The sequence below is a fragment of the Cebidichthys violaceus genome, unplaced genomic scaffold (assembly GCF_023349555.1).
Source record: "Cebidichthys violaceus isolate CVI_PGR_0920_01 unplaced genomic scaffold, fCebVio1.0.p SCAF_499, whole genome shotgun sequence".
NCBI lineage: Eukaryota > Metazoa > Chordata > Actinopteri > Perciformes > Stichaeidae > Cebidichthys > Cebidichthys violaceus.
Window position 1 is genome coordinate 8,577 of NW_027176704.1, and position 13,924 is coordinate 22,500.

At 48.1% G+C, this 13,924-nt stretch overlaps 1 protein-coding gene across 1 annotated transcript in view; it reads left to right on the forward strand.

Moving 5' to 3' along the window:
- Window positions 1-6,946: 6,946 nt before the first annotated feature.
- LOC137887265 (runt-related transcription factor 2-like) overlaps window positions 6,947-13,924 on the forward strand; it is a gene marked incomplete at its 3' end in the record, with an annotated part of 14,069 nt that continues 7,091 nt past the window's right edge. The window contains 3 exon segments of the mRNA XM_068730104.1: window positions 6,947-7,225; window positions 8,597-8,753; window positions 10,665-10,769. Of these exon segments, the coding sequence (XP_068586205.1) occupies window positions 6,947-7,225; window positions 8,597-8,753; window positions 10,665-10,769 (541 nt within the window).

A 13,924-nucleotide genomic window follows, 5' to 3' on the forward strand; every position in this document is an offset into this window, starting at 1 on the left:
TCCCTCGCCTCCAGTCGCCGGCCGTCCTCGTCTTGCCCTGCCCCCCCCCCCACACACACACACACACCGGGCTTTTCGAAACAGGAGCAGTGGAAACCCGGCGAGCGTTAGCCGATAGCCCCCTCTGCGACTGCGGAGTCTGTTTGCCTCCCTCGCCGCGCGGTCGCCCCGTCTATCTCGCCCGGGCTTTTCCTCGCCTCACATAAATCATCCTCAGTCGCGCTACCTGGACAGGGGGAGAACCGAGATAAATCTGCCCCCCCCCTCCCCTATAAATCTGGTATTAGTTTTACCTCGCATAATGAACACAGGGGCTAAACGGCCCTGGATACATGAGAACAGCATGTCTTGCAGATGTACTATAAATATTTTGATACTAGCCGGCTAGTTTGCAGAGGGGAAGTAGACCAGTGAAATACACAGAGGAAGGGGAAAAGTGTAAAGTGGAATGTTGGCCTAGCCCGAGTGTCTGTATTGTCTTTAGCACCTACAGAGGGTCTCGGTCCAAGAAAAACGCTCTTTACAGGGTTCCTGTTCCCAGCCGTGGTCCGGTACCACTCATGGATACGCTGCGTTTCCTCCAAGCCAATCCTTCAAAACTGGTCTCCGAGGAGGAGGGGGGGGGGGGGGGGGGGGTTCATTGTTTGATTAATAGCACGATCAGACCTGATTGAGTGATGGATGCTTTGGAGAGAGGGGGGGGAACCAGCGCGCCTTGGGGACAGTCTGGGAAAGGCAGATCGGTGGAACGGCTGCATTGAAGTGAAGGGCTAATAATAGCCGAGCTAATGACACAACGGCTGCATGGAGCCAAATGTGCCTGATCACTTACCAGATATTTTGTTGCAGCTATGTAAAGACGAACTGTAACGCACGCGCACACACACTCACACGCACACACACACACACACACACACGCTCGCATGCAAAAGTGGAAAAAAAGTGAACTTCCCCCCCCTTTTTTCTTTTAGTGGCATATGTCTGGCCTCGGCCCCGGGCGCTGTCACTCGCTGCCCCCTTCAAAGAGCTACACACACACACACACACACACACACACACACACTCGCACAGTTGTAGCGCTGTGACGGCAGGTGGCGTGTGACACGTCAACATCTGAGGGTCGTCCCCCCCCCAGTCGCTCAGATCTCTCGTTGGGACTCTTTAATGGCAGCCTTCGTCACATATCACTGCTTTATTTTCTCCTCTCCATCTCCCAGCCCACAGAAGTTCCCTTTTTTTTTTTTGTTCCTATTTTTAAGTACAAGTGATCTCAATTAGGGACCTCCATGAAGGCGGTAGGCGGCAGACAGTCAGAGCAATAAGAGCAGAGAGGAAATTGTCTTTATACCCCCCCTCTCTCTCCCTCCCTCCCCTCCTTCCCTCCCTCCCTCCCTCCCTCCCTCCCTCCTCTACCCTCCTGCCACAAGCAGTGAGCAGCCGCCCCCTCCATGTCTCCATCTCTTTCCAGGCTGCTTTCTGCCATTTTCAGGGACGGAGCGAAATATCAGACAAACTGTTTCTGCATCGCACTTTCTCACCTCGAACACGATGAACCTTCGTCGCTCGGGAACACACACACACACACACACACACACACACACACACCAGAACGTGCCATCCTCGTCCCGAACGGTTCACGGTGATGTCACGCTTCTCGGCGACAAACAGTCATTTAGGGCTTTTAGCTGTGATCCGGGATCAGCGCGTGAACGTGAGTCGGTGAGGTTAGGTCGGATGAGGTCACGAGGAGTAAAGTCTCTGCCCGTCGTCATCCTCCTCTGACGGCTAGCCGGTTCACAAATCGACTGCTCCGGTCTGTTGGCCGACTACCAGCCCAGGTCCGGCTAAGTGAGCGACTAAGTTCTGCGGCCTCCGTTTCTGCTCTCTTGGTTTGGTTTTGCTTGACGGGCTAATAGACTGGATCTTTGGCCGCTCCGCTGCCGAGCCCGGTGGGCTCGCTGATTGGTTAGCTGGCAGGGCCCGGTTGCTCTGGTGGCCCGCCAAACATGGAAACATCCCGTTAGAGCTGAAAAAAGCCTGGGCCTCGTCACTGCCCTCCTCTAGAAAGCTATAATTAAGTGTCTTGAAAAATGCACCACTGTGAAATGGAGCCTTTATCCTGAGTCTTAAGTGGCTGTACTTTTCCTCCTGAGCGATGAGAGAACTTGTGAGAAGGACGAAGGACGGAGGAAGAGCGTTGCTCTCTCGCGTTTCTATTATATAGTCAAAATATACAGTTATCGTCAAATTTAAAAGCGGAACCATCGAGCCGGGCGTGTCCCGCTTTAACTGTTGCACCAGACTATTGATGCACCTTTTTTTTTTTTTTTTTTAGCTCTTCTCTCCAAAATGAGGTGTCAACAGCGAGGTCAGACGGGCCTCTTAAGTGTGTGCTTGTTTGTGTCTCTGCGCATGTCCCAGATGGTGAAGACGTTGACAGTTCACAGACAAGGGGAAGAGAGAGAGAGAGATTCTGCACGCTTTAGTTCGCCGACGGCGTTTTAAAAGGCGGCGTGTGCGCGCACGCGTTAGCGGTTCGCATGGTCTCCATCATTCCAAGTCGGGCACGAGAACAGAAACTTTCCTTTACGCGCTTTGATATCTCGACAGGGAAAAATGAACCAGCGGAGGCGTCGGCCGAGTTTGATTTTTTTTTTTTTTTATTGAAAACAAATAATTGAAACTGAGCGGCAGAAACACAATATTACCATAAATCATAAAAACGCACATCCTGCTCAATGTGGTGCACTGTGGTTCGTCACTGTTAGTGACTTCTCCTACTGTGCAGTGACTCGGAGCCAGTGTAACACAGTAGATGAATAATACCAGAGCTGAGCGAGAGACGATCCAGCTGTGCGCCAGGCGAGCGAAGCAGCCGCGTCGAATGAACGGCTTTATGCTTGATTCATTACTACACGATATTAAGTTTGTTAATGCTGAGCGGGGGAGAGGTCCGACACGATAGGAGCGCGGTGCTTTGCGTGAAACGTACGGCATTGGCGTTTAATCAGGAGCTGATTTGTGGCTGGGGTTAAATCCAGGACGGTGGTGTGTTTTTTTCTTGATTGAACAGCGTATTCTGGCACATTACCGCCTTCTCTGGTGTCCCCCCCCCCCCCCTCACATCTCCCGGACTTCAAACGACCGATTTTTCGGAAACCCAGAGGTCGCCCTACTTCTGAATGACATGGAGACAGACCAGCGGGCCTTGCTGCGTGAATGCGGGCCCGTATATCCTGTATCAGGGGAGCTGGGAGACAGATGCTGGACGTGCAGCGGAGAGGCAAAGCGGAGTCAGATGGGACAAACACTCTTTGATGAGCCGAGCTTGTCAGTGTTTTAGTCACGACTACATCGAGGGGGGGGGGGGGGGTGCTGCTGTCTCTGAAGGGACAATAACAGGGTGCAGAAAATCCAAATGTAAGACTGATTAGTTGGCTTGAAAACGAGCGAAAAACTGGCATGTGACATTTATAGAGTCTATTAAGGGGAAGAAAAGAACAAAAAAAAGATTGAATTCCAGTTCAAATTTCAGTCAGAATAACGTAAAACACATATGCGTTATAAATAATTAGGCTGATTAAATTGATGGCATGAAATTGACTCAGAGGTTTGTTTTTATTTCATCCTCGACATTTCCTAAATTAAATTCCACTACAACATTTAAGGATGTTTTCCACATTACGCCAAATGTATTCAGCGGTGAAAAAAAAAAAAAAAAAAAGCAGGCGATATTATCGGAGCTGAAACTTAACTCTGTTGGAATAAACCGGCTCCACGGTTTCTGCAAGGCCATGTTTATCACTATAACAGATTTAATTACCACTATTCACATGTATCCATCCATGAATAGTTAGTCGATCGTTCAGAATGTGGGACAATGTGAACCATATTTCTGGTGTTTGGGGCACGCGGAGGGGAAGTGTAACTCAATCACTCCTTCTTTTTTTCTTCTCTCTCTCTCTCCCCTTCCCCGTCCACATGACGAGGTGCCAGATGCATGTCAATGCTTTCAGACTTTATATATATCCCTCCCACATCCTCACACACACACACACTCGCTAACAGACATGTATGCATGCGCACGCCCACGTACATACATACTTATGAAACACAAGAAGTCGAGTTATTTCAAGTTACTTACAGTCCTCTGGCTTTAGGCTTTTTTATTCTCTCAACACAGAAACCGTATTATAAAATGTACAAGACTGTGTCCCAACTTTACAGCTTAAAAACAAGCTGCATAAAAAAATAAAATAAAAAAAAAGCCCTGACAGGACCCAAATAACCTGACAGCTGTGACTCCTTTAGTCCCTTTTTTTATTTTGAAACAGGCCCGGAGTATCAAAGGCCTTTTGTCTTTAAGACTCTCGGGCAATAAAAGTCTGTGTGGGAGCGACGGAAAAAAGAAAAAGGGAACACAGAGTGGCAAATACACATGCCGCTGTGTGATGTGGCACTCAAGACAGACGCGCCGGGAGACTGATGGGTAATCAGGGCCGAGGGTGGGGTGGGGTGACGGGAGCCGGCTCACAGAGGGGAGATGATGCCCTCTACAGTAGACACAGGGAGGGCAGGCCTTCAGAGCGGCATCCGCTCCACAATACCACACATTTCAGCCATGAGATAAAAGCATGGAATCCTTTTTATTTGTTGTTGTTCGAGGTGGGAATTTATAATCATGCATTGTAAAAAAAAAAAAAAAGAAGATGACTTTAATGTTTTCTTTTTTTTAAAGATTTAATCAAAATATGGGATTTGTTTTGGGCCTTGGGTTTAGATAATGTACAGTTTGCAAGCTCAATATTTTCACATTATTAGTTTTGCAGTGGTAAAATAAAATCCTTTTTTTTTTAAAGTGTATCATAACGCACTGGGGAAGTCTTGTGTTGAAAATATAACATGATGATGAATACTCATAAAGCAGTAAAAATGCTGCTGAGAGGGTTATACTAATATATGTGCTGTTATTGGAGGATTCTTATGCATTGATGTGTAAGAATCATTTTACTGTGAGCCGCTCATATTTCATACTGCTGGGTAGTTGCATCATTTTTTTTATATATATACTCATACGTTTTGAATGTAAAATCTTTATTTACAGTAACAGAAACTGTGAAATAAATGTAGTGTTTTTTTTTTTTTTTAAAAGTACCATATTTCTCTCTGAATTGTAGTAGAAGTTGCAATACTCTGCAGTACAACTACCTCAAATTAGCTGCAGTACTTGAGTGAATGTACTTAATTACTCTCCACCGCTGTCATGTTGAAATATGCCTCGGAATAGTCAGGGACTTGTGGTCACCTTTTAGCGCTGTATAGACTTTACATGTAATTGTAAATATCGAATCATTTTACAAGTTGTATGAGGCGGAAATTAAAATCTCAAAAGAGCCTTCGCTTTTACAAGAGACGGCCACACGGGTGGAAGTATGGACGCACATACATCAGAGCGCGTGCGGAGCAGAATACCTGTACACCTGCACAACAGCTCTCCCCTGCGCCCCGGCTGAAACTCTACTCCTGCGCCTCGACCTGACTCACCGCTCCTCCGGTGACTCACTCGCTCCTCTACCTTATGGAGGAGTGGAACTCGCTCGTCGCGCGAGCTCGGCTCTCTGAACGCACCTTTCCACGAGCCGCATATTTCGTCGGGACTTTAGCGGCAACGCAACACGGTTAAACACCGATGCACCGACGCGTGTTGCCGACAGGAAAAAGTACCATCCCCCGGAGTCAGGAGCGCGCGGACGGTCCGGGGGGAGCGGTAAACATGTCGGTACGTACAGCGGTGAAACTCTTATCTGTGAATAGAGAGAAAGGCGTGAAGCCCCGCGTATGTGTGTGTGTGTGTGTGTGTGTGTGTGTGTGTGTGTGTGTGTGTGTGTGTGTGCGTGTGCGTGTGTGTCTGTGTGTGTGTTTCATGAAGGTGTAGACTTCACTGACTTGTCCGGTCGTTCTGTATAGGCGTGATAGATCACGGCAGAGGGAATGGATCTGACTTCAGACACCACGTGTTGGAGTCGCATCAGCGCAATAATTGCTGGGCGCTCGAGCTATATAAACCACAAAAAGCCTGCGCACGGGAAACCCCGTCCTCCAAAACGCTAACCGCATTTACGGCTACAAAAACGGGATATTCTATTTTCCGCCTCCTTCATCTCGCCGGCGATGAATCTTTTTTTTTTTTCGACTTCATCAACTTTTGTTTTAAGCCTATTTACGAAACCTGTCGAGCGACTTTACGGGAAATATACACAATCTGCAAGCGTCTGTTAAAGTATTGTTAACGCGCTTTCCTTTGACTTTGAACACTTTTTGGTGTGTGTGTGTGTGTGTGTGTGTGCGTGTGCGTGTGCGTGTGTACATCGCCTGCGGGCGCTCAGAGAGCCTTTCAGTTTGGCACAAAGACTTCAATGACGCACCTGGAGCAGCGCTTTGACTTCTCACTAAAGGAAGACAGACAAAAACTTCTTTTAACATCTGGGTCGACCGTTCCATTTTAGACCTGATTTTTTTTTTTTTTTTTTTTTTGTAATCGTATAGCCCATTACGCACTCGGACATTTATTTGATGTTATTTATATCCTCACGCGAGCAACTACGCCTGCGTTATGGCGCATGGACGCGTCCCTCGAGAAGTTTGAAAGAAGAAGAAAAAAAGGGCTCGTCATTTAAAACATCATCACGCTTTTCAAGGGTTGTTTCTCTCTTTGCCGGGGAAGTATATGTTGTCGTTTTGAAGGCGCCCACTAAAGTTTGTAGCGGAGGAGGTTTTTGACACGCGGTGCGCTCACGAAGTCCCTTTTTCCATTTGGCATTAGGAGAAGCGGCGCACGCTCCCGACTTTCTCCCCGAGCGTGTGAGACAGAAAGACAGAGAGGAGCTGGAGAGCCTGCGGTGCCTTTTTCTTTTTCTTTTTTTTTTTGATAATCAACGCTGTTGTGATGCGAATTCCCGTAGATCCCAGCGCCAGTCGGAGGTTCAGTCCGCCGTCCAACAGCCTCCAGCCGGTCCCAGGAAAGATGAACGACGTGAGCTCTCCAGCCGGGCAGCCGGACGCGGCGGCGGCGGTGCCAAGACTGCGTCCCCACGAAAACCGCAGCATGGCCGAGATCATCGCCGACCACCCGGCCGAGCTGGTCCGGACCGACAGCCCCAACTTCCTCTGCTCGGTGCTGCCCTCCCACTGGCGGTGCAACAAGACGCTGCCTGTCGCCTTCAAGGTGAGTCCCCCCCGTCCCAGTGATGTGAGTTAAAGAGAGAGGAACAACCTCCGTGTGTTCGCGAGCACAACATTAGGCCAAAAAACACTGTCTTTCTTTCTTTTAAAAAACAAATCTATACAACTTCAATCAGTTTAATTCTGTTATCAATTATTCGTTTTTTCATCCCCTTCTACTTTTTCCCAGTTTTTGAAAAAAATATGTCGTGAATTGTTATTATACATATGATCTGTGTGTCTTTATAACTAACTAAATATATTCAGAGAATACATTACAAAATATTAAGGAAACATGGTGTTTAAAGGGCCAGAATAAAAAAAATATAGACGTCAAAGGTTTGGTGACATAGAAGGAAAGGAGTCACATGTTCTCCTTTCATTTTGTAAACAAACAAAATCTTCTTTGTATTTATTGACAATAATCAGTTAATGTAGGACAGTATAATAATAAAATAGCCTGGCAGTGAATAATTCCACAATAAAAGCTTTGTTTCCATAGTTATGTATAACATGTTTCTCTATAAGGCAATTCTTTTTTTTTTAGTGTTAAAAATGATTTAAATGAATCTATATTACAACATGTTATTTATATGGTCAAACCACAGCAAGGCCTATTGTAACCACTATTTTTATGATTATACTAAATTACTTTAATTGGTCTTCACTTGTTGATGTTACTGAACTTTCAATGAGCAGCAAAGCAATGTCAGAAAAAAAAAAAAAGTGTATTTCACCACACAAGCAAAGACTAATTGTTTAGACATTTCAGGCCTCCTCGGCCGTTTTTTTGAAGCTCTGACAATTTTTTATTTTTTTTTTTTGCTCCCATGATATTTCACAGGAAAGGCCCTATTAATTACGTGACAGATATTATTTACAGGATGGATCAAAGACACATCGCAGTGGAAATTTGTAGCTGTTGCCCTGGCTCCAAATCAAATGTGACACATTTTAAAATATATGTGTTATTTAACTGTTTTTATTACTGCTGCTCTGTAATTATTGCTGCTCTGTGGGCCCGCGCCGCGCTCTTTTATCTGCATCCAGGAATCTAAATGATAACACGAGGCCTCCGCCGCTTTTGTTTTAAAGACTGCACCAGAGACATGAAATGAGGTGAAATTAAATCCGTTTATCAACACGATGCGAAGGAAGACGGTTTGGTGTAAAACAAGCCTGTCACATTAGCTCGATGAATTATTTGAATGAGGTTTGATTCCACTCTTATTTTTGGCTTTTTAAACTGAAGCAATTTTTCGTCTTTTTTTTTTTCTTTTTCTGGAATCAGTTTTCAATCGTCTCCTTTAAGCGTGAACAGAGGAAGAGAATATGTTCCGGAATCTTCTGAACTTTGTACCCCCCCCACCCACAGGTAGTTGCCCTGGGAGACGTGACTGACGGGACCGTTGTCACGGTTATGGCGGGCAACGACGAGAACTACTCCGCCGAGCTGCGGAACGCCTCGGGCGTGATGAAGAACCAGGTGGCGCGCTTCAACGACCTCCGCTTCGTGGGCCGCAGTGGCAGAGGTGAGGCCCCCAAGAAAAAGAAACACACACACGACCGTCCACAGGAACACTACTGCAACTCAAGCAGGAGCTATTAGGCTCAGCGGCGTGGATTAGTGGTCACATTCCCCCCTCGTGGCAACCGCATAATGATCTCTCAAAGCCCACCGCCCATCTCTTCACGTCTGAGCTCTAAAACGAGGGTTCTTTATTTATTCATCTCTTCCTGAACCCAGGTGAGACGTTTGTCCTTTTAGTTGAAATAAAGCTGTGGACAAAGACATTACGTGTGATCAGTCCAGCTGCATAAGACAGTGTTGACCTCATAATAAGCAACAACTCCTTTAATGTATTTATTTTTACATCCTTTCCTTGTTCACCTGACATGACCCGGCTCAGTTCAGGCTCATAAACATGTTGGGTGGTGCTGCAGCCACACAGCTGATCTATCTGTACATATCCTCAGGCAGCGAAGGCAGAGGCACACTCCTATTGGCTCCAGTGGCATTCCTTGAATATTTGGCAACGCCAAGGCGACTGTTAGCAACATTTACCGTCTTGCTAAACCGTCTTGATTAACGACTCGGGATCTGGCACCGAGGACGTGCTCTCACCCCTCTCCAAACTCACTGGAAAACCTCTTTTCTACCAAGTCTCGCAGAAAGTCGGCCCCAAAAAACGATAAGTTGATGGTGATAAGAGCTGTCAGCGGCTCCGCCCCGTGACTTTCCTTCTCCGCTGTAGCTGTCAAGCAGGGGAGGAAGCGGGAGGCGGTCGGGAGAGATGATGTGGGGGAGGGGGGGGGGGGTCGGGTACCTTGTTGCCACAGCGACCTCGCGTGTGCGCGTCCCTCAGACACAGAATCTAGTCGCAGGAAGTGACACAGGAGCCGGGGCAGATCGGACTACGAGGTGTCTGAAATGAATACCAAAGCAGAGCGAGCTGATAGGATGTCAGATAGCTGAAAGTCGTGCACGCAGAGGCGGGCAGGGATGGACCGGGATTGATGGTCGCGGGGCTGAAATGGTGCCACGCTGCGATGACAGCGAGGATAGATGGGGCAGTTCATTCAGAGAGTAATCAGATACCTGTGATAACATCATTAGAGTTAATAGTATAGTGCGGGAGGGCCTTGACAGTAAGCCTAAATTAGATCACGGGTTAACAGATGACAGCAGAGATTATGGCCCCAGAAAGCAGAGCGGTGACCCTCATTGCGCGTCCGACCAGGTATGTGGAGCACCTGTTGCGTCTGCGCTCTGCTATCTCCCCGACATCATCTCATCCCCGCCGTGAAGAGGCATGTTTACAAGTGAGCTGCAGTGTGGTGGAGGGGAGAACACGCAGCGTGGGTAGGTGGCCCGAACGGACAGCTGCTCCAATGAGTCGCCGCAGCGACCTGCCCACCACCACCACCACCACCCACCCCCCACTTCCTGTTTCCTGCACGTAACCATGGCTACGTGACGCGTCTGCATACCTCAGACGTTAGCGCCGCTGCTGACTTGGCTGTTGCTCTCTGATTCACGGCCGTTCTTCCAGCGCGCACATTGGGAGCGCACGCACACGCACTCGACCCCGAGGCAGCAACTGCTGGGGATTATCGAGAGAGGAAGTGACTATTAAAATGCCTCTCGCCCACTCACACCGCGTTAGACGGGGAGAGAGTCTGGATAACAAGATACTGGCTCCTCCGGTCCAGCTCCCATTCAGGCTCCGCCAAAAAAAAAAAAAAAAGAGGAAAAAATAGATCCTCTCGAATAGCCAAATGTTGTCTGTCGTTAAAGCTCTTAAAAGGCGATTTCTTTTTTTGTTGCGTTTGCCGTTATGTGATCACAACCACACTTGTGACTTGGGGATGGTTTAGCGATGAATGCGGGTCATTGTCTGTGCGGATGGCGTGTCATTTGATGTTGTTTGCTGTCACCACAGGCAAGAGCTTCACGCTGACAATCACAGTATTCACCAACCCGCCACAAGTGGCCACTTACCACCGAGCCATAAAGGTCACCGTGGATGGACCGCGTGAGCCCAGGAGTGAGTACAAAGGCACGCACATACAGTACAGTATGGCAATATGTTTACACACACACACACACACACACACACACACACACACACTGCCAACAACATACTTGTTCCTTTAATTTGCCTTTTAACTCATCCAGCGATTTAGTATTGTGCTTCAAATCATGACAGGAAGCAATGGAGCCTACATTTCCCAATATGCAACTCAATAGCATCCTTCAGTTAGACTCTGCTGCGACATCACAAAGCTCCCTCCGGAGTGCTGAACTCGGGTGGGCGTGTCCCTTTAACTAAGCTGTGGGTGTGGCTACACCTAGCCAATGGCAGAAAATTTCCAGCTAAAACGGTGACAGGGTATGAAGCCAGTTGATTAATAAACAAACAGAACGTTTACTGGAAAAGCTTGCGACGGGGTTTAATTAGAAATCAACAGACGTTTAATTAAGTGGACCACTCAGGAAGCAGCCTCAAATGTGACGGTTTGAGAGAGAGGCGGAGCAACCGTGAGAGGGTGCGCTGGGTAGCAGAACGCTAGCATCAGCTCATTTTAATGGGCCATATAAAAACAACTGAGGAGGGGGAAAAAAAAACTTTACTATAGCCGTCAGTGCCAACTGGTCTGGCATGCAGCTGTTTCCCCAACCCTCCTCCCTATTCATAAAAAAAAATAAAAAAAATAACATATTCTCATCTCATGGCGTCTCAATGAACACATTGCAAACAAGCCGCCCGCCCCGACCGGCCCCCGTCACATGTGGCACCGGGGCTTCACAGAGACACAGAGGAGCCGGCAGACGGTAGGATCAGCGCCACCGTCGCTCTCCGTTGTAGGAAACCTGCCCTCGAACGCTCGGACGTCCTGCCGTAACACGCACCCCCCCGAAAACACATGCTTATCGTCGAGCAACACATGTACTCGCGATCACGCCCACTTTCTTCCCCTTCCGTCCCTCCTCGCTCTCGAGCCATCTTTTGTTTGATCAAAAGCATTTCCTGTGCATCTGTTGTCGTCCCCCCGTCTGACGACTTTCAAACAAGTCCCGTCATTTTGGTGGCGAGCAGATGGGAGAGTCGGGGCGGAAATTTTTGTTTAGAAAAACCTTTCGGTTTGTTCTCAACAAAGTCGCACTTTTAAGATGTGTGCCTCCCTGTGTCATATGCAAAGAGAAACTGGGTCATTAAACTAGACAAAGGCGGTATTACCTGATGATCCGGTGAGAGGAGCCTGAATGTTTACAGAGACTTCACACTTTCGGCCATTGTTCTTCCCTTCTGTTTGCGGTCTGCGTGTTCCAGCTCCAGTCTCGGGACGGTAATTTAAGCGATAAAGAGTATGTCATCGTACGTAACCCCTGAACTTCTTCACTTTGCTGTTAAGTGGTCAGAATTGCAGTGGCGGTGTAATTTACCCAGAAACTACAGCCAGAACACGTCTCCCTCTCAGGGGTCATTAAGCCGAGGTCGGAGGGTGGCAAAACACACATGTGCCCCCTCGACCGCACCTCCCCTCCTCCAGGTTTCCAGCACGGAGAGAGAGAGAGAGAGAGAGAGAGAGAGAGAGAGAGAGAGACTCGCAGCTGAGAGCAGCGGCTGTCTGCACAACTGCGATTTCTATCTGTGAACGCTTCATTGACACATAGGGGGGTGGGGGGGGGGGGCCTTTGTCGGCCATTACAGCTCTATTTTGTGTTAAATGATTGGGTAATTAGGAGGCCTGTGCTGCGCCGGGCCCCTTACAGGGAGGGGTCCACACGGAGACACACGGAGAAAGAACAGTGGGCCGTCTTAAGCCGGACACACACTGGCACTCTGTGGTCCCTCTCTGTAAAAACACAGCGTTGTTTATGGGGAATAAGCTGACAACAACACTAGATTTTAACACGGCCTGGTGCCCAGCCTGAAAGGCTAAAATTAGTGTCCGCTCTCTGTGCTTTCCTTACACTTTTCCTGATGTTGTCGGCAGTTGTTGTTTTTCCTTTCTCCCTGTTAATGGCGTGCCTGGTTGTGGGTGTCTGATTCAGGAAGGACATTTTGTGTCGGCGTGTTTGATGAGCCTTATGGCAGCCATATGAGCCTTTCCTGAGGGATGTCATTTCCCTCAGCAGTTCCTCATCTAATACCAGTGGGCGGATAAAGTCGGACCACCCGCGAACGGACGGGGGGCTCATATCTCTGAGCTGTGGCGCTGAGCTTTAGCTAATTAATTGCGTGGTCAGAGTGACGAATATCAGCCGAGGCCCGGTTCAAAGATCGTGTGGTATGATTTTCCTCAGAGGTTTACGGTGTATGTGTGCGCGTGTGTGTGTGTGTGTGTGTGTGCGCATGTGTGTGTGTGTGTGTGTGTGGGTACGGTAAGTGGTTAGTCAAGTCCTTCTGGCCACTGTGTTATTAGCGGGAGGCTAACTCGGTTTCTGTGGCTCGCATTGTGCTTAATCGCTTGACAGCTCCTGGTTACCCTGTGGTTTGCCACCGCACCAACAACTCAGCGAGTGTGTGCACATGCATGTGTCTGTGTCTGTGTCTTTGTGTGTGTGTGTGTGTGTGTGTGTGTGTGTGAGTGTGTTCAAACGTACTGCACAGGCATGTATAGGCGTGTCTCTTTTGGCCATGTAGATATGATTGCAAATGCATGTATATCTGTCCCTTTATGCATGGACCCAAATGACAAGTTTTGCAGAGAGAGAGTGTGTGTGTAATGCGTGTCATTAGTCTAGCGTAGCCACAGTGCTGATTCGGGGCAGAGCTAATAGGCCTCATTAAATGTCATTTTGAGCTAATAGACAGGGAGTGGCTGTTTAAACCAATATGCTTTTATAGGTGGCTCTGTCTGCTTTCAGTTGCTCCTGATGGTGGCTGCGGTCAGCTGAGACAAACTTCCTCAGTGATAACAGCCGAGCCGTAATAACACAATATACCAGGCTTTCTGTCCAGACCCACTGTTCTCGTTATAGTTAATTGATGGCAGACAAACATAGGAGGTGACAAAAAACATAGGGTGTCACACGTACTGCGTCTCGCTGTGGCGTATTGCAGCGGTTAACTGTGCATTGCTGAGAGCAAGCGAAGTGTGTGTGTGTGTGTGTGTGTGTGTGTGTGTGTGTGTGTGTGTGTTGTCAGTGGTGGAGGTTGGCGGTCAGGCTGCTCTCTGGTGTTTGAAGCAGCTG